We start from the raw sequence: 25,841 nt of genomic DNA on the forward strand, positions 1-25,841 counted from the left end.
AAAAAAAGAAGCAAACAAACACAAGAGGAATAGACAGCAGGAAATAAACAAACTGAGGGCAGGAATCAATAAAATAGAAACAGAGCAATACAAAGATCAATGAAACAAAGAGTTGGTTCTATGAGAAAAATCAACAAAATAGACAAACCCTTATCCAAACTAACTAAAAGGCAGAAAAAGAATATTTAAATTAACAAAATCAGAAATGAAAAAGGGAACATAACAGAAACTGAGGAAATTCAAAGAACCATTAGGTCAAACTTCAAAAAACTGTACTCCACAAAACAGAAAAATCTAAAAAAATGAACACTTTTCTTCATAGATACCACTTACCAAAGTTAAATCAATATCAGATAAACAACTTAGACCTATTACCCCTAAGGAAATAGAAGCAGTCATTAAAAATTTTCCAACCAAAAAAAGGCCAAAGCCAAATAGTTTTAGCGCAGAATTCTAACAGACTTTCAAAGGCCACAGTCACCCTGATACCCAAACCACAAAACGACTCAACAAAGAAAGAGAAATAAGGATCAATTTCTCTCATAAACATTGATGCAAAAATACTCAGCAAAATACTCACAAAACAAATACAAGTGCTGATGTAATAAATAAAAAGGTTGGATATGTAGGAAGCTAAGGCCTACCAGGCCAAGATAAGCCAACCTGGAGTCTGCCTGGTGCTGTCAAATATCCTGATCTTGACTAGCCAATGAGGGGCAACCACTCCATGTCAATAGATCAGAATGCCTGGGTGCTGGGAGGGTTTCTAAGTTCCTCCCTATTGCTAAATAAATGAGTCTGCCATTTCCCTATTTCCCTTTCATGTGATTCCCAGTGTCTGTGCTGTTGACTCTGCACCTTCTCACCCCCCACAAGGGAGCAATTAGGACCCAGAAACAATATATATCAAGCCAATAACCAACATCAAATTGAATGGCAAGAAACTGAAAGCAATTGCACTAAAATCAGGAACAAGACAAAGTTGTCCACTCTTTCCATATCTATTCAATATAATACTTGAAGTTTTAGCTAGAGCAATAAGACAACTAAAGGATATCAAGGGGATACAAAGTGGAAAGGAATAAGTCAAGGCATCACTATTTGCAGATAATATGATAGCATGCATAAACAACCCCGAAAATTCTAGCAGAGAACTCCTAACGCTGATAAACACCTTCAGGGAAGTGAATGGACACAAAATTAACACAGAAAGTCAGTAGTCCTCCTACATACAAATGAAAAATCAACTGAGAGAGAAACTATGGAAACAACACCTTTCACAATAGCCACAAATAATATAAAATATTTTGGTGTAACTCTTAACCAACCAACCATAAAGACCTGTATGGCAAGAACTTCAAGTCTCTGAAGAAAGAAACTGAAGAAGATATTAGGAGATGGAAAGATCTCCCATGATTGTAGATCAGTAGAATTAACATAGTAAAAATAACCATCTTACCAAAGCAATCTACATATTAAACACAATTGTCATCAAAATTCCAACACGATTCTTTATAGCACTTGAAAGAACAATACTCAACTTCATATGGAAAAAAACAAAGAATAGTTAAAACAATCCTGTACAATAAAAGAACTTCTGGAGTTATTACCATCCCTGATTTCAAGCTGTACTACAGAGCTGTAGCAATAAAAACCACAGGGCATAGGCATAAAAACAGAGAGGCTGATCAATGCAAATGAATCAAAGACTCACCCTGCATCTGTAGTAGCAATGACTTAGAAACGTAAACCTCATTTGTAAAATAAATGACTTGTGATATTATAGTAATGGTTATGAATGAAGTTACAGCTGTACAGACTTACATCCTTAAACACAATGTTCAAAAAAAGTAAAATTAGATGCAAAACAGAAGTCATGCATATGTAACCAATAATTACTTTAGGCATGTATGTGTAATAACTAAAGAGAAAAGCCAGAGAATGAGAAGGTTCAGATTATGTTTATCCATTGGGTAGAATAGGAGCCTGGGTGAAATGGGGAAGAAACAATTTCAAAATCAATGGTAAGCTTGTCATACTAGATGTATCAGTGTCCAATGTACTCTACATAATGTCAACGTATACTGAACAATTTCAAAAATGAGTAGTGAGATCCCTTCTCTCTTGGCTATTGAATACTAGCTCCTTGGGAGCAGAATTCACCCACATTTTAAATACCACTAGAGTGGGATGAGTAAATTCAAAGAATTGCTAGGTCTTGTCTCTGCATGCCTCAAAAATCAGTAAGAATGTTAGTGCCTGGTGACAGCAGCTTCAAAGATCTCGCTCTGCAAGATTCTTAAAAAGGAATCCTGAATGAAGGCTTCTGCTGGCCCTTCTGCCATCACTCACGACTCATCTGACAACAGCAGATGCAGAATCAAGATGCTAATGCTACAGGTCTCCACTCAGGGCTGTGTCTGCTCACACACCTCTGTGCTGAGCCACATGTACAATGAATCCTTGTTTAAGTGATGTTTTCTGTTACAAAAATTGGCTAAGGATGGACACAGTCTGTTCCCTCTAAAACATTAGCTCTGTGGGAAGCTTGATAGATGAAGCATCATCCCCATGTTATCACGGAGTTAGCCTAATGAGCTCCAAATGGAACACAACAGTGTGGCCCTACTGTGGTGACCTGCCTCTCATCTGTCAAAGTATTTACATGTGTCCCTGCACGGTAAGTCATCAGTGACACAAATCACAAAAGTCAGAAAATCGAACACCACCTCTACCTACTATTTTCAATAACAATATTAAAGCTGGGCAAAGTAGTGAGTGCCTGTAATTCCAGCACCCAGGAGTTAGATAGATCACTGAGTTTGAAGCCTGCCTGAGTTATCCAGGAAGGCCCTATCCTTAATAAGCTAAAACACAAAACAAAAATGTATTTCCTTTATGAGCCATCTATATAGTATTGTGAACACATACTCCTCCTCAGGCATCTACATGGCCCTAGTTTGCTTTCTGTTGCTGTGACAAACACAAAGAGCAAAGGCAACTTTAAGAGGTTAAATATGTATTTATCTTACACTTTATAGTCTATCATGAAGAGACACCACAGCAGGAACTCAAGGCCAAAATCTGGAGACAAGAACTGAAACAGAAGCCATGGAGGAAATTGGCTTACTGGCTTGCACTGCATTAATTGCTTAGCATACTTATTTAATTATTTCTTAAAAGATAATATAATTACATCATTTCCTCCTTCCCTTCTGTCCCTCCAAACCCTCACTTGTACCCTCACCTTCTTGTGCCCTTTCAATTCATAACCTCTTTTGCTTTCATTGTTGGTAACATGCATGTGTATCTGTGCCTGTACACATTATTTTTACATATACCCCAGGATCACCTGCCTGGAGTTGGCACTCCCCTTAGTAGTCAGGGTCCTCCTATCTCTATCATCAATCAAGAAAAGCCTGAGAGACTTGTCTTCAGAATGAAAGTGAAAGGTTAATATCTAATTTCAGATGGAGACCAACTTGATAGAGGCATTTTCTTGTTTGAGATTCCCTCTTCTGAGATGACCCTCACTTATGACAAGTTAATCAGCATAAGCATTATTAGGTAATTAAACAATGCACAGTAGAAATACCTGTTCTTGATGGATATAAGCCTCCTGAGACTCATCTATCAAGAAAGCAACACTAGAAATGGTAAAAACACTGCATCACCAGCTGTTCCCTCTGAAACCACAGCACTGGTGGTCTTCAGGCTGAGAAGTGGCTGCAACCAGAATGTTACTGTAGTACTTAGAAGATGAAAGAAGAGGGTAGCACAGTACATCTATAAGACCACCTCTATCCCTCAAAGTGGCTGCAATGATCCACAGAAAGAATAAGTTTTGCAGCGGAGGAGGAGGAGGATGACTTTTAGAGGAGGACGTTGAAGGAAAAGCTCCAGTGAAGAAACCTGCATGAGCTATTTTTCTCAAAATGCACAAAGATCATGTTGTAATAGAAAAGGACACCCATCATACAAAAACAGGGGAAATCCTAAAACAAGATCCTAGAACCTTGTGATGGTTCACCTTCATTGTCAACTTGATAGAATTTAGAATCACCATGGAAACACACTTCTGCTGCATTACAGAAAGGATTAAGAGGTGTGTATGAGAGAAGACAGTGACAGAGACTAAACTAGATGTGCAACCAAAGTCATAAAAGGAACTCCGTGTCACTGGCTAAATGTAACCCCTGGAAAGAAAATATCCACCTTAATTCTAGCATTACCAAATATTGCATCGGTGTGTTAACAAACCTTATCTCACTGGATCACTAGATAGTATTGTCCATTCTCAACATAACTTCTCCAAACCTCATCGAAAGGCAAAGCATAGGACAGATATCCAAAGGTGGTTTAAAATCGAGCCATACAAAAGCTTTGGGAGCAGTAAGGATTTCCTGCAGCATGACCAACAGAGTTTCATCTGTTCAATGGAGAGACTCAGTTTTTAAAACTCACTATTTTACAAAAGAATCATTTCACTAGCTCTGTATTCAAGGCCATACAAAAGTTGTTCTTCTGCAACAATATGGAAACCCAGTCATCTAGGGAGGATCAGTATGCACTTACACACAAATTCACCCGGATCACAATCAAATACAAGCAATTAGTCACATTAATTCTGCTTAAAAAGTCAAATTTTCAAGTGTAGAATGAATCACTGTCGAGTGATTTTCTATCTCTGTCCCAAGCAAGTTACATGCCCAGAATCCATGGCTTTGGGTTAGAAAGCTGGACACCAACAAATGTTTTTCCAGATGGACACAAATGAAGCTAAGAGGATTGCCACAGTACCATTAATCACTGCTAAATATAGTCATATTGCATAAGCCCAAGATTACACAGATACAGCCCTACCAATGTCTCCAGTCACACAGATGTCACTGTCTCCAAAGACACAAGGTAAGTAACTCATTTGAAATTAGAAACTAGTTAAAAATGGAGAATGATAAAATATTTCTTCCTATACAAAGAATTATGTCTATGTAAAACTTTGGTGTCGAGTGTTTTTGTTTGTTTGTTTGTTTGTTTTTTCTTATAACAGTGTGAATCTACTTAAAGTAGTTTTCTTAACCTAATCAACAGCAAATTATCCAGAGCCACTTAAAAGTTCTCATTATTGTCAATCACTCATTAATTTAAGACAATTGATTCTTTTACTAAAGGTTAGTCATTTTGTTAAAGAGTAACAAAATGTTAAAGAATAACAAAACTAGTTATTTTGTTAAAGAATAAAGATAAACACATATTATAATACTTTGAATTATTATGTTCTCCATCACTTTGTGACTGCCATATTAGTGATCCTTAATCTAGGTTCCAAGAAGCAAACAGGGAGGCAGGTAACCATTCTATCGCTTATGAGCCCACTCCTATAGCAAAAAATGCCATTAGGTAGAAAGTCAGAGTTGAATACATTTATGCAACAGAATTTAAACAGTGAAAGAAACTAATGGCCTGCTCACAAGTGGAAAATTCCTGTTTTAAAATACTTCATACACAACCCAATATAGGCAATAAGTGCATGGAGTTTTGCTCTATGGGATTAAGAAGTAAGGTGACCTATGACCCAGTGTTAAAAAAGACCCAGACAGTAAAACCTCTCACATGAATACAATTTCCATGGATACACAGGCAAAAGTACACTGAGAGATCAGAATTCAAGCTCTACTCTCACAGAGACTTGGAAGTTTCTGGGAAGATGGAGGAGGGCAGAAACTCTGCAGAGAAGCAATGAGGCCCAGTGTCAGGGAAAGAACAACAAACAGTATATGTTTTATTACTCAGTAGCTCACACCACCAGACCAGTCAGCTCCAGACAATCCTCTAACTCCATCTCCACCTCAGTGGCTTAGAAAGGCCTTCATTATCTCTCATTTGGACTATTACAATAGTTTTCAAAGTGATTTCTAAAGTACCAACTACACCAGTGAAAAGTCATCTTCCTGACATCTACATGTGACTATTAATTAGCGTTGGAAGGAGCTGGGGCAAGAATCAATGCCCCAACCACCATTATCAACTTCAAGACCAACTCTAGGGAAAGGTAAATATTCCAACATGTATCGAAGGCCACAGTCAAGGAAGAAAACAAATCCAAGGCACTCCACTGGGCTGGATGCTGAGTACAGAAAATCTTGAATTCAGAGGGCCTGAGCATAGGAGATTTGTAAGAGCTCAGTATATTAGTGGGAGCCGATGTTTGCATACAAATGTGTTATGCACACAGAAGGCATAGTCTTTTTTCCAAAGATTAAGTGTGGCATGAGAAGAGGCAAAAAGTATAAGACCAGAGAATACATGTTTTCAATCTCCCTCAATTAGGGAAGGGCCTGAATATAAGGAGCAGTGTAAGTAATTTTCCTAGGTCTTCGTAACATCCTGTACTCTGTAGTGTTGCTTTCAAAGATCAGTGCATGGTTTGCTGAGAAATGTCTGCCCTGGCTCCATCTGTGGCAGACGCCATCAGTAAAGATGAGGACCCTGGCACTGGTGATCTTGTAGTAGTTCACAAGGGTGCCGTGACATCTATTTAGATGAATACAAGAACAGTAAATGAGGAGAGTAGAACACTCTAAGGCCAGCTCAGAACCCACTGACACTTCTAGTGCCCAGTCTGAATGTCAAATGGTAACACATGAATCTTGCTGCTATATGTTATTCTTATGGCCAGCTGCTGGGCACCTGAGAAGTCCTCAGAGGCCTTACAGAGCCCCAGAGAAGCAGTCACACTAACTGTCCTCAGCCTGACAGTTACAAGCCAGAAACTGGGGATCGCATCAGCCCCCTTCTCTCCAAAGGTGCAAGCCTTTCTCTTTGACCTTCCAAGGACAAAATAGTTTAGATTGTTGTGGTAGTTTGAACGAAAATGTTTCACATAGGCTCATAGGACTTGACACTATTAGGACGAGTGGCCTTGTAGGAATAGATATAGTCTTATTGAAGGAAGTGTGTCAGAGGGGGTTGGCTTTGAGGTTTCAAATGCTCAGGCCAGCCTGGAGTCATTCTCTCTGCCTACTGCCTGCAGGTAGTAGGCTCCTTCTCAGCTCCTTCACTAGCATCATGTCTGCTGGCATGCCACCATGCATCCCTCCAGGACAACAATGGACTAAACTTCTGAACCTGTAAGCCAGCCTCAATTAAATGCTTTCTTTATAAGAGTTTCCATGGTTATGGTGTCTCTTCACAACAATAAAATACAGACTAAGATAATTGTATATTCCTAGATGTGAAGTCAAGTTTTTCCACATATACCTCTGCCTTTATACATTTAAGGGAGCATCCAATACCAAACAAGCAAAAAAGAAATCATGATTATACCACAAAAATGTGAATTTTACTGTAAGTTTTATGAAGAAATCAATAATATAGGCATGATTTTAGGTTTCTCAGAGATCAGTAGATTATTGAAACAAATAAAATAGCGGAGCCACATAAAACATGAGAATATGGTTTGGAAAGAGCAGACAAAAGGAGAGAGGAAAGCAATTGCAGAAAATAGAGTTGTAGATACCAGAAGAGCCACTCAAGAAGGAAGATCCAGTTAAGATGCCAGGTGTGGAGACTATTCATTGTTTCAGCTCCCCCAGGCACACTTTGGTGTAATTCTCAGAGTACCTACCCATGTTAGTGTAGATGTCACAGATTGAAGCAATCCCTGACAATGCTCCTGCCTCAGACAACAGCCCCAGGTGAGTGCTCAGATCACCCACTAGCCACAAAACCAGAATGCCCCCATGCCCTTACACAGGTCACATAAACCAAATCTCAGGGTGGTGCCACACTTAACAATTCCAGGTTGATCACAACGTCAGACAAACTCCCAAATGTAGAGATCTTGGTTATAGTCTAAAAGAATACGGAATACAAAGTTTCCATGGATTCAGAACACACCACTCAGAACCTCAGTGTGTTCACAATAATCAGGTAGCTGTTCTGATTCTCAGGGTCTACAGATTTACTAGAGTTTCCTGACATACGAATGAGGCATTGAATTGATTCCCTGAGATTCAGTTTAATTTGTAGCCCCCTTCTCCTCTATGATAGTTGGCCAGGTCAAAGCATTAACCCTCTAATTGCATCATAGGCCTTTTCATTGACCAACTCCCATTCCAAATTACATCATCTCTTATGAGCATCAACTCAGGTGTGATCCCAGGATCAGAAATAGAAAAGAAAGAAGAAGAAGAAGAAGAAGAAGAAGAAGAAGAAGAAGAAGAAGAAGAAAGAGCCTATTAGAAAGTCCAAGTCTGTAGATTATTCAAGAACTTGAAAAGCATACTGAAAATACATTTAGTTTCTAAATCAGGAAGCCCCAAGATATTAGAACAATTCTAGAACAAGCCATATTGCTATGTCTTGGGAAATAAGCTGGGATATGGAAGTACAGACAGCAAATAGGATATACTTCTATAAGTTAATTAGGAAAACAATAATATATGCAAGAAAGTAAAGAAACATTAAACTTCACCTAAGGGAAAGAAGATGCACAAGCAGCTTCCCAAGTCTCTTCCAGGGGCAAGTCTGATGGGACATGTTATTCTGAATATGTTTCTCTTATTGGTTGATGAATAAAACACCGATTGGCCAGGCAGGAAGATAGGTGGAGCTACAAGACAAGGAGAATTCTGGGAGTGTAGGGAAAGAGGAATTGACATATGAGCCCAGGAAGAGAGGTCAGAGCTAGCCAATAAAAAGCCTAAGACACCAACCAACCAGTTTGATAATTAATATGGCATCTGTGTGTTTATTTGGGGCTCCTGCTGGGACAAAGAATCATACGTTACACAAGTCTTTCAGAAACTGAATATGGCATCCTTTATAATCCATACTATGATTATCAGTTCTTAGACTATGAAGCATGTGGACACTGCCAGTTCTCCTAGTTGCAATAGCCTGGCTGGCCCTGTACAAATGAGTCTCAACCACCATTTAGACATCCTTTAGTATCCCAGCATGCTTTCACTCCCTAACATTCCCTTGTAGGAAGTCCTTGTTGCTATTCACCTTACCATCTTAACTGTGGAGCCTTAAGATTACTTCCCATTTAGGAAAGATGGAGATTACTGTTTTGTCAAAGTGGCAGTAAGATTTTCTTTTTAAACCACTACAATTTAAAAAAAAACAGTAAATATAAGTCAGAATTTTACAAAAAGGATTTTTAGAAATATGACTGAACTCATGACAAAATCTACTAGGAGTAACAATGACAATAGCTAAAAACAAATGAAATAAGATTATAAAAAATGGTTTGGGTTAACAAGGATGTCTAACCTTGTTAAACATCAAAGAATGATAACTAATTGTTTGAGCCTGTACCACTTGGTTAGGGCAAGGCTCTAACACAAAGAACACAGCCCTCATCTAAAAAGGAGAGTACCCAAGTCAAAGAAGCCTGCAAGCAAGATTGTCTTGGCTTTAGACCTATACAGCAGGGGCAGCTGCTCCTGAAAAGTCTAATGATCAGCTTGACATATGTGGAGGAATAGTTTGATTTAATGTTACCCAGGATCTACAAAACCGCAAGCCAAGAATCAATGCAATGCTGCTCAAAGTTGGTAATGTGCTTGGAATTGCTGGCAGAAAGAACATAAATCCATGCCTCAGAAATGCACCCTCTCCCACGTCCTCGGGATTCTCCCTGATAAAGTCCTGCCAAACAAGAGCAGAGCTTGTTCCTCGACATCTGTTGCAGCTCAAACTATAAGGCAAAGGAGGAAACAAACCATGAGCAAAAGTGAACAGAAAGGAAAAGTTGGAGTGCCACCAAGAAGTACAATTAGGTGCAGTGTATAAATGGTTTAAATATTAAAGGACAAAATGTAAAATCCAAACCAGAAGAGGACTAATCACATTTGAAAATGGACTAGAAAGAACTGAAAAATATTAAATGAATTCCTAACCAGGAGATTAGACACAGCTAAAAAAAAAAAATAGTTAACAAAATAGAAACCAGATCACCTAGGACTCTGAATCCAGAAAACACAGAAACAGGAAAGAAAAGCTAGACATGAAGATGGAATAAAAGGATGTAGCATGCATATACATAAGGAAAATGAAAACACATGGGCATAGGAAATTTGGGAGAAAACAACCAGACAATGGCTCAGAATTTTCTAGAATAAAGATATGAATCCAACTTCATAAAGGACAATAAACTCAAAGCAAGTGAGGAAAGCAGCTCACAGTCAGACAATTTATACAAACGAAACAACTGTGAGAGAAAATACATAAGCACCTTTTTAAAGGCAATTAACTTGTTAGTGTTTTATTTTTTAGATAATGTGTCTGTGTGGGTTTGTAGACATGAGTATAAGCACCTCCTGAGGCCAAAAGGGAACACTAGATCTCCTGAAGCCTGAGTTACAGGTGCTGTGAGCACCTGAACACTGGGATATGAACTTAAGTCCTCTGCAAGAGTAATATATTTTTTTTATTTAGCTTTTTATTTAGCTTTTATCCTTCTCTCATACACTACATTCCAACCACAGTTTTCCCTCCCCCCACATCCTCTCTTTCCCGTATCAACTCCTTCTCCATTTCCCTTCAAAACAGGAACAGGCCTCCCAAGGCATCCATAGAACATGGCCTAACTAGTTACAATAAGACTGGGAACAAAGCCTCAGATCAATGCTGGATGAGGCAACCCACTAAACCATCTCTCCATCTCCATGGGAAAACAATTTTAACAGTCTAATTTTATTTCAAAGACTTATCAAAAGCAGAGGAAAAAGAAAACAGGAAAAAATGACATAATTTATTTTAAAAGTAATGGCAAAATTCACTGAGTATTTTATACCCAAGCCAACATTAATAGTAAGAGAGAGAGAATTCTGTAAGAATCTAGGTACCGGCACTAGAGAAGCCACCTTTCTTCCACGTGGAACCTGAGAATGTAACCACACACAGGGAATCGTGTGCTGGTGACACTCCAAGCTTCTATATGCAGCCAACCTTAGTCTTAGATGCTTGGTGTATCTCATCTCCAGATAGTTTTTAAACTAAAATGGAATATAGACAGTGCTTCTAACTGAGTGGCCATGACTGGGGTCACTCGTCCCATTTTGTAGACAGGTTAAAACAGTGTCAATATTTGCCACCATTGACTAAATACAACTACTCTTATCTCAATTACACTTGATTTTTCATGATTCCAAGTCTAAGTTGACAAGAAACATCTTTTGCATGTAACTGGGGTTACTGTGGCAGTATTACAGGCACTGCCAGCCCCTTATAGAAACTTTGGACAGGATTGCATAAGTGGAAACCTCTTCCTTAGAGTAGACCACCCACATTATCAGAAATTAACCTTTAAGCTCTTCATCATCCTAAAGCCTGCAGATAACTAGAGCAATGGTCAATAAACTTTGCCTATAAACCCACAAATATGTTCTATATAGTGGTGTATGGGTGACTCCTCCATGAAAATCCAATTTTGTCTGTCTTTTAGTTCATCTAAGAGCTGATTTTTATGCATAGAAGGTTGTGTTTTTCTGGATTTAAATTTGAACCAACTGTAACATCTAGTTAATCATTAATAAATTGAGGAAAATCCTTAATACACATACCCATATGAAACTCATGATTTTTACCATTCATGAAAAGCATCCTTTCCCATCCACAAAACCAAGGCAATGTCTCCAAATGAAACCATATTTCTTCTGTTTTTTAAAAAAATTAATGCCATAAAACCTTGGTTTTGAATCATGCTATTAAATGTAATTAGAAAGGTCCAGATTTCATTGAAAATACAAGTTGTTGATTTTAAGATATATATATATGTGATTGAATTTTAAAAATAGTTTAATTCACACTTTATGAAAATGGCAGTTTAATAAGAATTGCCACAAATGTTTGTCAATGAGAAACAACAGAGTTCTCACCTCAAGAGGAATAAGAGAGCATTTATGGTGGAGCCAAATTTGAGTGACCATAGCCTGGGAACACAGATTTAGGTTACTCTAAATTTTGTGTCCCAATGTGGAAGCAGTTTCATGAAGTTTTTATAGTAACAAACCAAAGACAGTAATAAATCAAGGCACTTTCAAATACATTGGTGAAACTATCACAGGGGTAGTTACAGCAGGATGGAGAAAGCTCTATCGGCTATTGATGCTGTTTGATGACAATGCTAGCTTTGGTAATGGGGGAAGTTAGTGCTCTGCTAAGCTAGTAGATGCCAAAGGCTTTTTATATACGAGTCACAGGATATTACTACCAACACAGAGGTGAGCAAGCAATGTATACTCAGAGGGCTAAAGTTATACAGAGATGAGGTCTCCAACTTCTCCACATCACTGCAAGCCTAATCACTCAATCTATTTTTACAGACAACTTCTTTTCAGGAATTCTCCTTGACACATTTAACAAAAAGTAGCTGCCATATATTTTGATAAGATTTATTAATAACATGTGAAACAATGACACTCTCAGCATATTAATTAGAACAAGAAATACAAACTTTTGTCACTTAAAACACTACCAAGAGAATAACCAACACAAAAACAAATCTGAGACCTACTAAACTATGCCATTTCTGAAGTGTTTATCTAAATTGCTCTATTATCAATAAAAACCCGAGAGTCAGATATTGGAATAAAAACCTGGTAGATCAAGAAAGCCATGGAGGAGCAACCAGATGACCCCCTCTCCACATTTCCCAGATGGAAAAGCCCACAGATCTTTTCTATGCCCCTCCCTACTCTTTCCTTTGCCTCTCTATGGTATTCCTGGCTTCTCTATAGCTAATTTCTGTTGGCTAGTTGCTGACTCCACCCCCTGATTAAAGGTTAACTTTATTAACAGTCCCCGCGTATCAGTGCAATCAATATCCCACAGCACATCTCTGTATGTTGTATAGCAGTTTTCTGAGAGGCAAACCTCCAGTTTGGGGCGGAGGGTTGCATTAAGCTCAGGAAGTAAACAATTTAGAGACTTCAGGAAGTCTCTGAAACTGAGCAATGACTCTAGGCTTCTCCCTCCCCAGTAAGGACTGGGCAGTACCTGGAAGGGCCAGAACAGTCAGCCACCTAGAAGACAAGTGGAGCTGCCTAGAAAAAGCAGCCCAGTCAAGCACTTTGAAGAAACAGAGTTCAGCCAAACTGCTGTAAGAAGACACCAGCTGAACTGCCTGGAAGAGACTGGAAAAGGGCCTTCTCTCCATACTACCGAGCTGTGCAGGCTGTGCGCTGTTTCCAGCTCTTCTGAGTACCACCCAGGCTGGGGCAGGCTCTCAGTGATGCAGCTGTGAGTCTGCTCACCCACATTAAATAACACTCATTAGGTTGGGCTTCAGTGGTATCTTTCCTTTAATTTGTCATTGGCTCCCTATCTGCGGTGAGTAGACATTTGTTTATGTCTCCCCATGAAGAGTGTCACACAATACTTTTTTTTCCTCTGTCTCCATTTAGAATGCAAACTTAAGTTTTAGTATCTGTGCCCATATTTACAAACGTTTACCTGGAAAGAACCAGGAAAAGATAAACATGCCTGACATGTGGCAATAGGCATTTTCCCAGCCCACGTTTATCTGAGTGGCATTGAAAGGAAAACAATTTTCTTATCTTCAAATGACTCACTGTAAGCAATGCAAAAGTCATGTGTGGACATTTACTTTAGAAAATAAGCCATTTCTGAAAGATTCAAGGTACAAAATCAAGTTCAAAGGGCCAGGTTTTTGTTAGTTGGAGTATATCATGAGCTTCTGCCAGATTTCAATGCATGTTGGGAATACAACTGCTTATAAATTTAACTCATTAAAGTTCCATTTGTGTATATGTATTTAGAAACTTCATTAGAAAAAACTTCTCAAATACATAAAAACATCACAAACCAAAATTAACCAGACCAAAAGTCTATACAACTTAATGGAGTTATATACAGTTAGAATTGTCATTAAAATAGAAACTGTGAAACTGTATATTAAATTTGACATTTTCAGTATTGAATATATTTGATATACTCATCCACCTCCAAAACCAAACAATTCAGAACAGAATTAGAACTAGAAAAATAATTAGTTTTAAATCCTCTTTCATAGCTCATGTCCATTACCTACAATGTCAGGAAGAAATAAACCTCATATTCTCGATCCAGTAATATATGTGTATATGTAAAAATATACATGTTGGTATTGTATAGCATGAAAAGCAAAAGGAACGCTAACTACTTATAAGGCGATGAGGAAGGACTGAATGAGTATAGTAGGCATATATTCTAATGGCATCATTAGTGTATCCTCCAATCGCTCATATCACGATATGATAAATGATACGGAAAAAAAAAAAAGAGTTCAAGTCTCACAGTCTACAGTGTTATGACAGCCTTAAAGAAATGGCTTCGGGTCATTGTATCCACTTAGAGACAGTTAAACATATGTCTATCAAACTTCAGCAAATTAGCCATACCCCTTATCCATCCTCAGTGTCCACACTCACCCCATGTTCATTAGCTGCTGTGACAACTCTCAGGAGAATATCTTCATCAACAAACGGTCTCACAGCGTCATGGATAATGACAACTTCTGGTTTAGTGAGCTTACAGTCTGGCTGGTCCTCTGCCAGGGCTTTCAGTCCATTGAAAATTGACCTGTGGCGTGTGGCTCCAGCCTCGGCCAGTGAGATGCGCTTGTGCCCATACCGCTGGATGATGTTTCTCATTGCTTCCATGTTCTCCCTTGTCACTGCCACAACAATGTCTTTTATCCAGCACACTCTACAAAGAAAGCATGTGAGCATTTAATATAAGTGGACTATAAAGCTACTAAAAGAAAACTGAATTCACACTATATTATCTCAAATGGCATGGTGCATAACATATTAGATACATTAGATTTTTTACTTCAATTAAATTTGAACAAATTGTATATCTGTAAATTGTCTGAGAAAACACAAAAAAAGAATATACTTTTAAATTTATATTTTTTGTATTCTATTGAGTTCTACCAGCTGACTGTCTCAAGCTGTCCCCCAAGCTGCAACCAACCACTCAAATAAGAAAACTGACTTCACACAGACCTCCCCCAGACTGAACCCAGTCCATACTGACTGGCTCTGGAATCAGGAAGTTTAACAGGATTGTAGATACTGGCGCTAGCCAACAAGTGACAACAGGGACCTGCATGTTCCAATGGCCCCAAACCAGAAAATGCATCTGGCACACAGTGTCAATTCTGAGTAAAAAAAAAAAAAATCACTTAAATTTTCTAATATTTTATATGCCAACTACAAAAAAATTTAAAATAATAAAAATTAAATAGAATTATATGCTAATAAAATCCTATACATTCATGCAAGAATAGGTAAGTCCTAAAAAACGTATCAAGTGTCAAAATTATAGATAACAAGAAAAGCATTTAACATGTATTATGTACTTCTCATTTTTAATTTGTATGATATTCATGTAATGCCTCTACACCATCTCTGAGAGATGAATGTGGAATATTACTTTATACTGTGTGAATATATGAAACTATGGTTGGTTTAATAAACAATCTGACTGGCTGGGCAGTAGTGGTGCACGCCTTTAATCCCAGCACTCAGGAGGCAGAGGCAGGCGGATCTATGTGAGTTCGAGACCAGCCTGGTCTGCAAGAGCTAGTTCCAGGACAGCCTCCAAAACCACAAGGAAACCTTGTCTTGAAAAACAAACAAAAAAAATAATAAATAAATTAACAAGCTGACTGACCAATAGCTGAATAAGATGAAGCTAGGCTGGAAAGCTGAACAGAGAATGAAGGGAGGAGTCAGCGGAGTTGACAGGAGCCAAGTGGCAGAATGTAAATTAATAGAAATGGTTAATTAAAATTGTAAGAGCTAGTTAGTAATAAGCCTGAACTATTGGCCAAGCATTTATAATTTATATTAAGTCTCTTGGAAATGACTGCTGGAACTCAGAAAAACACAGAAGTATTTTTAGAAGACATTTGTATGACAATTAATAAAATAATACTTCTATAATTTATGTAATAGATCCATACAGTGTCTTTTCTGTCTTTCATAGTATAGAAATATTTATGTCTGTATTTCTATTTTATTCAAAATGAATAAAGATTCAAAAATGCCATTTTTTAATTGACAATACAATATTCCTTTTGTTTTATTTTGAGGGTTATTTTTTGTTTTGTTTTGATTTGATTTGATTTGTTTAATTCATCTTCTGGAGTATAGGCCCCATAGCAACACATATCTCTCTTACTTTATACAAAATGGTCATCTAAGTGCTTATTGAATGAATAAATTGCCCATAGTATAATATCAATATCACACAACACTTATGGATTGGTTTCCTTGATTTTAACCTTAGATCCTAAGTAAGAGGTGTTCAATTACATTTATATTTTATAAGACGTTTCAAAATGACTTAAATGATAAAAAGGACACAATAACATAGAATGCCCAAGAGTAATCTGTAGTCTTTACAGATGCTAAAGACTACAGAATGAGATCACTTGTAAATTGTATCTTGGTTTACTTATCCCATCAGGACACCAATCTCATTCTTGACAACTCTAGAACTTGCCCTGTCCTGGGAGTGTGGAAATTATCCTATTCACAAAGATTAAAGCAACTGGCAAATCACTATTCTTCAGTGCTGCCTCACTGTGGAGTTCTGAAACGTTCTGGCTCAACTCCCACAGCTGTGATCCATTATTCTTTCTTGTAATCTCTTATGTCCAGCACTTAATGCTGTTCTTAATGTCTCCCTATCTTATCTCAGCACAATCTATTCTTGCTATTTCTAGATGATCCCTCTCACCCTAGAGGGATCTGCTACTGGCTCTGGTCCAGGCCTTTGTAGACTTTATTGTCTCCTCCCAGGCCCATTAACAGGCAGGTCTACTCTCTGTCACAACACTTTTACTTTCCTGCCTAGCTGCTTCCTGAATGCAGAGTAATGGGTTATGGGTCCAAAATCCCCCCACAGGCTTATGTATTTGAACATTTGGTTTTCCAGCTGATAGTGCTATTTTAAGATATCATGGAACCTTTAGGCCAAGAGGCTTAGCTAGCATTAATGGGTCACCATGCCTTTGAAGGATAAAACTAAGGCTACATTCCTTGCTTCCAGGATAGCCAGCCCTGCTTATCTTCTTCTACTGCCTTCCACTACTACAGACTGTATCCTTTGCAAATTAAAGCTTCTCCTCACTTAAGCTGATCCTCTCACAGTGTTGAGGAAACCGATATAGAAGGGAACAAGCAGGAGCTCTTGGTCCCCAGACTGATCACTGGGAAACCAGCATGGAACTGATCCAGACCCCATGAATGTGGGTGTCAGTGAGGAGGCCTCAGAAATGTATGGGACCTCTTGTAGTAGATCAGTACTTATCCCTAACATAGGAAAGGACATTGGGAGCCCATCCCACATAGAGGAATACTCCCTCAGCCTAGACACATGGCAGAGGGCCTAGACCCTATCCCAAAGGATATGACAGACTCTGAGGACCACCCCATGGGAGGCCTCACTCTCCCTGGGGAGCAGAAATGGTATGGGATAGGTAGGGTGTTAGTGGGGTGGGACAAGGAAGGAGGGGAGGGAGAGGGAACTTGGTATGACATGTAAAACAATCTTGTTTCAGGTTTAAATTAAAAATGGAGGGAAAAAAGTCAAGTAAAATTTAAAAATACTAATTCATGTAGCAAACATGAAAAAGGCCTATGGTAGCACCAATGCAGGTAGTCAAGTATAATATTGGAGGTTATTTTCCTTGCAACAATAAATCCAATTATTATTGCTAAAATAATGTAATAATAAAAGGACATTGAATCAGAAGGGAACGCATCCTCTTGCAAACATGCCTCCGTGTTGCTCTTGTTTCTCCATTCCGCCCTCCCTGCTCTCCCACCCAACTAACCCAAATCTGAGCCCTCCTTGCTCTCCAGCTGCAAGCACAAACCAATCCAGGAAACCTCCTTTGACTACGAAGCTGATTGCAACCCCCTACCTTGCACTTCCAAAGGATGCATCCCGAAAGGTTATTAAGCATCATGCCGTAGTCAGTAATGTTCTGTCTCCTTCACTAGGTTGTAGGCTCTCAGAAAGACTGTATCCCAGAACTTGGCACATATTTCACTTTCAGTAATATTAGTTCTAGAAACAGCTAAAAATGTGGAATCTTTGCTAGCTTCTGTGGGCTGTGTTGAGAATTTTACATACACTATCTCAATACCCAGCTCTTTGAGATAAATTGCTATGGTCTTGATTTTACTTTTGAGGGCACAGAGATAATGACCTGCCCACAGCCACACCAAAAGAAAATGGAGGCACAGAGCTAAAACCAAACTTTGGAGCTTACATGCTTAACCCATAAAAATATTCCAACACTGTCTCAGAGGAAAGTGTGACATCTTGGAGAGGAAAGGATCATTCTGAATCATTACTATTACTGGGGCGGAAACATATGGCATTGCTGCTTTTACAGTTACACATTTAATTTCCTATAATTTCTAATAACTCCAACAAAGGAAAGTTTACCTTCATCCATGTATTTGCTGGGACATTAAACAAATGTCAATCAAACATCTAGAACAGGCCCTCTTCTAGGCACTATTATCACATATATCACATATGTGAATAAATATTTGCTAACTGAACAAAGACAATGCTTGAATAATTAGGTAAAAATGCTTTTAAGAAATTATGAAGAAAGGGTGAAGTGGTGCAAATCTTTAGTCCCAGCACTCAGAAGGCAAAGACAGGAGGATCTACATAAGTTTGAGGCCAGTCTGGTCGACAAAGAGAGTTCCAGGACAGCCAAGGCTACAAAGATATACTCTGTCTCATTATCTAATGTGGTCCCATATTAACCTCTATATTAAATAGAAGGAATTATAATAAATATTGACCTACATCAGTGGCAGATTTTTTTTTTTTGGTAAAGCAAGAGATTAAATTGATTCCTAAGCTGTTTACCTTTGTTTCTTTCCATTGCATGTTCTTTCAGAGAGTTCAGTTGCAGTAACTTTTAAGAGTTTAATGAAGGTCCTGTGGCAGGTGCCCATGCCTCAGGTGAGTCTGGGTGCTGCTTTGCTCCCTAATCTCCCCAATCAGCCCCTGCTCGCTTCTGCCTGAATCCCCACACACACAAAAATGGACCTGTCCAGACAGGGAAGGCCCACCGTGAGTCTGGACACACACTACCCTTGTCCACTGCCACCAGAGGCTGAGCCCTCCACCAGCGACCAGAGAGAGAGAGAGAGAGACCCCACCTGCACTCACTTGAAGAAGGGATGGGAAGAAGACAGAGTAAGAACATACTCAACAACAGAAAGAACAATATGACACCACCAGAATCTAGGGACTCCACATCAGCAAGATCTGAAAATCCCAACAGAGAGGATGAAGAAGAGATGGACCTCAAAAATTATCTTTAAAAGATGATAGGGACCTTTAAAGAGGAAACAAAAAAATCCCATAAAGAAATAGAAGAAAAAAACAAGCAAAAAATTACATGAAACAGAGGAAAAGACAAACCAAAAAATTCCAAGAAGTAAACAAATCTCTTAAAGATTCTAAAGAAAACCAAGGGAAACAACCAAATAAGTGAAGGAAGCACTCGAAACAATTTAAGGCATGAAAGCTGAAATACACACAATAAAGAAAACACAGAAAGAGGGGATGCTGGAAATAGAAAGGTTGGATAAATGGTCAGGAACTAAAGATGAGAGTGTAACCAATAGAATTCAAGAGATGGAAGAGAGAATCTCTGTTGTTGAAGAATTGCTAGAGGATATACAAACATCAACAAAAGAAAATCTCAAGTCCAACAAATCCCTAACACAAAATATCCAGGAAATATGGGACACCGTGAAAAGGCCAAACCTAAGAATAATAGGTATAGAAGAAGGTGAAGAAATACAGCTCAAAGGTACAGAAGACATATTCAACAAAATCATAGAAGAAAACTTCCCCAACATACAGAAAAATATGCCTATGAAAGTACAAGCTTACAGAACACCAAACAGACTGGACCATAAAAAGAAGTCCCCTCGACACATAATGATCAAAACACCAAACCTTCAGAATAAAGAGAAAAATATTAAGAGCAGCAAAGGAAAAAAGTCAAGTAACATATAAAGGCAGACCTATCAGAATCATACCCGAATTCTCAATGGAAACTTTGAAAGCCAGAAGGTCCTGGATAGAAATCCTACAAACACTAAGGGAGCATGGATGCCAACCCAGACTACTGTACTCAGCAAAACTTTCAATCACTACAGATGGAGAAAATAAGATATTCTATGACAAAACCAGACTTAAACAATACATATCCACAAATTCAGCACTACAGAAAGTTCTAGAACAAAAACTCCAACCCAACCAAGATAACGACACTCACAAAAATATAGGCAATAGATAATCCAATAAAACAGAAAAAAAAGGAGGTTCCACACACAATGACACTACCAACAATAAATCCCAAACAAACAAGAACCAACAGTCAATGGACATTAATATCCCTCAATGTCAATGGTCTTAACCTGCCTATAAAAAGATACAGTCTAACAGAATGGATATGAAGACAAAATACATCCTTCTGCTTTATACAAGAAACACACCTCAACTTCAAAGATAGGTGTTACCTCAGAGTAAAGGGTTGGGAAAAGATTTTCCATTCAAATGGGCTGAAGAAAAAAGCTGGTGTATCAATCCCAATATCTAACAAATTAGATTTCAAACTAAAATCAATCAAAAGAGATGAAGAAGGGCATTTGATACTCATCACAGGAAAAGTCCATCAAGATGAAGTCTCAATCCTGAACATCTATGCCCCAAATACAAAGGCACCCACATTTGTAAAAGAAACATTACTAAAGCTCAAACCACACATAAAACCACACTTCAACACCCTTCTTTCACCACTAGACAGGACCAGCAGATGGAAACTTAACAAAGAAACAAATGATCAAACAGAACTTATGACCCAAATGGGTTTAACAGATATCTATAGAACATTCCATCCAAACAAAAAAGAATATACATACTTCTCAGCACCACATGGAACCATCTCTAAAATTGACCACATAGTTGGCAACAAAGCAAACCTCCACAGATAAAAAAAAAAAAAAGAATTGAAATAACCCCCTGTATCACCATACTTTCAAGTTAGAATTCAACAGCAATACAAATTGCAGAAAACCTACAAACTCATGGAAATTGAATACCACCCAATTGCACTATTCCTGGGTAGAGGAAGAAATAAAAAAAAAAGAAATTAAAGACTTCCTAGAATTTAATAACAATGTTGACACAACATACCCAAACTTATGGGACACTCTGAAAGCAGTTCTAAGAGGAAGTTCATAGCACTAAGTTCCCACATGAAGAAACTGAAGAAAAGTCACAATAGAGAATAGACAGAACAACTGAAAGCTTTAGAGCAAAAAGAAGCAAATTCACCAAGGAGGAGTAGACACCAGGAAATAATCAAACAGGGCTAAAATCAATAAAGTAGAAACTAGGAAAACATTACAAAGAATCAATGAAACAAAGAGTTGGTTCTTTGAGAAGATCAACAAGATAGACAAACCTCTAACCAAACTAACCAAAAGGCAGAGAGAGAGCATGCTAATTAACAAAATCAGAAACGAAAGGGGGGATATAACAACAGACACTGAGGAAATCTAGAGAATCTTCAGGTCATACTTTGAAAACCTGTACTCCACAAAATTCAAATATCTAAAGGAAACGGACAATTTTCTGGATATATATCACTTACCAAAATTAAACCAAGAACAAATAAGCAGTTTAAATTGACCTATAACCCCTAATGAAATAGAAGCAGTCATCAAAAGCCTCCCAACCAAAAAAAGCCCAGGGCCAGATGGCTTCTCTGCAGAATTCTACCAGAAATTCAAACAAGAGATAATACCGGTACTCCTCAAATTGTTCCACACAATAGAAGCAGAAGGGACATTGCCAAACTCGTTTCATGAGGCTAGAATCACTTTGATACCCAAGCCACACAAAGATACAAACTAAAAAAGAGAACTACAGACTAATATCCTTCATGAACATCGATGCAAAAATACTCAACAAAATACTGGTGAATCGAATCCAAGAACACATCAAAAAACCAGCCACTATGATCAAGTAGGCTTCATCACAGGGATGCAAGGATGGTTCAACATATGAAAATCCATCAATGTAATCCACCATATAAACAAACTGAAAAAGAAAAACCACATGATCATCTCACTAGATGCTGAAAAAGCCTTTGACAAAATCCAACATCCCTTCATGATAAAGATCTTGCAGAGAACAGGAACAACAGGAACATATCTAAGCATAATAAAAGCAATATACACCAAACCAACAGCCAACATCAAACTAAATGGAGAGAAACTCAAAGCGATTCCTCTAAAATCAGGAACAAGACAAGGCTGTACACTGTCTCCATATCTCTTCAATATTGTACTTGAAGTTCTAGTTAGAGCAATAAGGCAAGAAAAGGTGATCAAAGGGATATAAATTGGAAAGGAAGAAGTAAAACTTTCACTATTTGCAGATGATATGATAGTCTACATAAGTGACCCGAAAAACTCTACCAGGGAACTCCTACAGCTGATAAACACCTCCAGCAAAGTAGCAGGATACAAAATTAACTCAAAAAAAATCAGTAGTCCTATTATGTACAGATGATAAATCCAATGAGAAGAAATCAGAGAAACATCACCCTTCACAATATCCACCAGCAACATAAAATATCTTGGGGTAACACTAACCAAAAAAGTAAAAGACCTGTACAGTAAGAACTTTGAGCCTCTAAAGAAAGAAATTAAAGAAGATACCAGAAAATGGAAATATCTCCCATGTTCTTGGATAGTTAGAATCAAAATAGTAAAAATGGCAATCTTGCCAAAAGTAATCTACAGATTCAATGCAATCCCCATCAAAATGCCAACACAGTTCTTCATAGACCTTGAAAGAACAATACTCAACTTTATGTGGAAAAACAAAAAGCGCAGGATAGCCAAAACAACTCTGTGCAATAAAGGATCATCTGGAGGTATCAACATCCCTGACTTCAAGCTCTTCTATAGAGCCATAGTTCTAAAAACAGCTTGGCATTGGTACAAAAATAGACAGATAGACCAATGGAATCGAATTGAAAACTCTGATATTAACCCACACACCTATGAACAAGTTATTTTTGACAAAGATGCCAAATCTATACAATGGAAGAAAGATAGCATCTTCAACAAATGGTGCTGGCACAACTGGATTCAGACATGCAGAAGATTGCAGATAGATCCATATCTGTCACCATGCACAAAACATAAGTGCAAATGGATCAAAGATCTCAACATAAATCTAGCCACACCTAATCTTCTAGAAGAGAAAGTAGGAGATACCCTTGAACAAATTGGCACAGGAGACTGCTTCCTGAACATTACACCAGTAGCACAGACATTGAGATCTGCAATTAATAAATGGGACCCCCTGAAACTTAGAAGCTTCTGTAAGGCAAAGGACATAGTCGGTAAGACAAAACGACAGCTCACAGAATGGGAAAAGATCTTCACCAATCCCACATCGGACAGAGGGCTGATTTCAAAAACAAACAGTGAACTCAAGAAGCTAGACACCAAAACAACAAACAATGAATTTAAAAAGTGGGGCACAGAACTAAATAGAGAATTATCAACAGAGGAATCTGAAATGGCTGAAAGACATTTAAAAAAGTGCTCAAAATCCTTGACCATCAGAGAAATACAACTAACTCAAAACAACTCTGAGTTACCATCTTACACTAGCCAGAATGGCTAAAATCAAAAACACCAATGACAATCTGTGCTGGAGAGGATGTGGCGAAAAAGGAACACTCCTCCATTGCTGGTGGGAGTGCAAACTTGTAAGACAACCTTGGAAATCAGGATGGTGATTGCTCAGAAAGATGGGAATCAGTCTACCTCAAGATCCAGAAATTCCTCTCTTGGGCATATACCCAAATATTGCACGTCCATACAACAAGGACATATGTTCAACTATGTTCATAGCAGCATATTTGTAATAGCCAGAAACCTGGAAGCAACCTACATGCCCCTCAACTGAAGAATTGACAGAGAAAATTTGGTACATTTATACAATGGAGTACTACTCAGCAGAAAAAAAGCAATGGAAGATTGAAATTCACAGGCAAATGGATGGAACTGGAAGAAACCATCCTGAGTGAGGTAACCCAGGCACAAAAAGACAAACATGGAACATACTCGCTCATAAATGAATTTTAGATGTAGAGCAAAGGATTACCAACCTACAATCCTCTTCACCAAAGAAACTAGGAAACAAGAAGGACTCTAAGGGAAAAATGGTTGGACCCCAGCAATGGGAATGGGCAAGAACTCCTGAGCTAATTGGAAGCATGAGGGTAGGGGAGAGGGAGCTGCCAGAATGAGAGGAGGAGAAGATGAGAAGAGAGGAGGAAATGGAGGAGCAGAAAAATTGAGTTGGGGGAAGAATAGAGGAGAGCAGGATGAGAAATACCATATTAGAGGGAGCCATTATAGGTCTGCGGAGAGATCTGGCACTAGGGAGATTTCCAGAGACCTACAAGGATGACACGAACTGACAATCTAGGCAATGATGGAGATGATAACCTAAATGCCCTTTCCCTATATTGAGACTGATGACTACTTTTTATGCCATCCTAGAGCCCTCATCCAGTGGCTGATGGAAGCAGAGGCAGACACCCACAGATAATCACTAAACTGAACTCTGGAACTTAGTTGCAGAGACGGAGGAATGAAGATCAAAATGGTTGGAACCGGGCTGGTGAAACCCACAGAAACAGCTGGCCTGTACAAAGGGGAGCACATGGACCCCAGACTGGGAGGCCAGTACAGGACTGATCCAGACCCCTGAACATGGATGTCAATCAGGAGGCCTCTGCACTCCAGGGGGCCCCTGGTAGTGGATTAGTATTTTTCCCTGGTGTAAGAAGGGATTTTGAGAGACCATCCCATGTGAAGGGATGTACTCTCGGCCTAGACACATGGGGGAGAGCCTAGGCCCGGCCCAGAATGATGTGGTGGACTTTGGGGAGCCCCCATCTAGGGCCCTACCCTGCCTGGGGAGTGGAGGGTGGGTGGGGTTGGAGTAGGTTGGGGAAGGGGCATGGGGAGGGGGGGAGGGGAGGGAGAAGGGATTGACATGTGAAGCAAGCTTGTTCCTAATTTGAACTAATAAAAAAATTTTTTTAAAGAATTTAATGAAAAATTACATTTAAGTAAAATGTGAAAGAATCAAGAAGAAAACTGAAAGGATAACATGGAACAAATAATTCAAACATCCATTCAAAGAGTTCTTCTATTTAGAATAAACTAGATGTAAATACTCATAAACAGCTAAACCTGTACCTTTAGACCATTCTCAGGAAATTGTATTAGATTTATGAAATGTATGAATGTTTTGGCTGCATACACTTATGTGCACTGTGTGCACGAAGTCCAGTGAGACTAGAAGACAGTGAGCTGCCATGTGGGCACTGCCAACTGAACTGGGTCCTCTGCAAGATCCGGAAGTGCTCTTAACCACTAAACCATCTTTCTAGCCCTAATTTCATTAAGTTTAATTTATAGTAGGTCTGGGTTTGTTTTCTTTTGTGGGGGATGCTGTTGTTGAGATGGTGGTGTCCAATACAGATTGCCCTGGAATGTACAATCTACCCCAAGCTGGTCTCAAACTCTTGCATCAGCCTCCTGACTGACAGATTTATAAAAGCGAGTCACTATGCCCAGTTTAAGGTGTTTTTTATAACGTAAATATTATTTTCTTTTATTTTTGAAATTAAAATATAATTGCATCATTTCCCCCTTCTCTCTCTCTCTCTCTCT

The 25,841-nt window shown here is 38.6% G+C and overlaps 1 protein-coding gene across 3 annotated transcripts in view; it reads right to left on the reverse strand.

Annotated features, from left to right (window-relative positions):
* The window catches only part of Crppa (CDP-L-ribitol pyrophosphorylase A), a 282,328-nt gene that overhangs the window by 250,789 nt on the left and 5,698 nt on the right, over positions 1–25,841 (reverse strand). For all 3 annotated transcript variants that reach the window (XM_035445627.1, XM_027419745.2, XM_035445626.1), the window contains exon 2: positions 14,442–14,718. In XM_035445627.1, the coding sequence (XP_035301518.1) occupies positions 14,442–14,718 (277 nt within the window). The remainder of the gene's footprint in view (positions 1–14,441; positions 14,719–25,841) is intronic.

The sequence above is a fragment of the Cricetulus griseus genome, chromosome 5, assembly GCF_003668045.3.
Source record: "Cricetulus griseus strain 17A/GY chromosome 5, alternate assembly CriGri-PICRH-1.0, whole genome shotgun sequence".
Taxonomy (NCBI): Eukaryota; Metazoa; Chordata; class Mammalia; order Rodentia; family Cricetidae; genus Cricetulus; species Cricetulus griseus.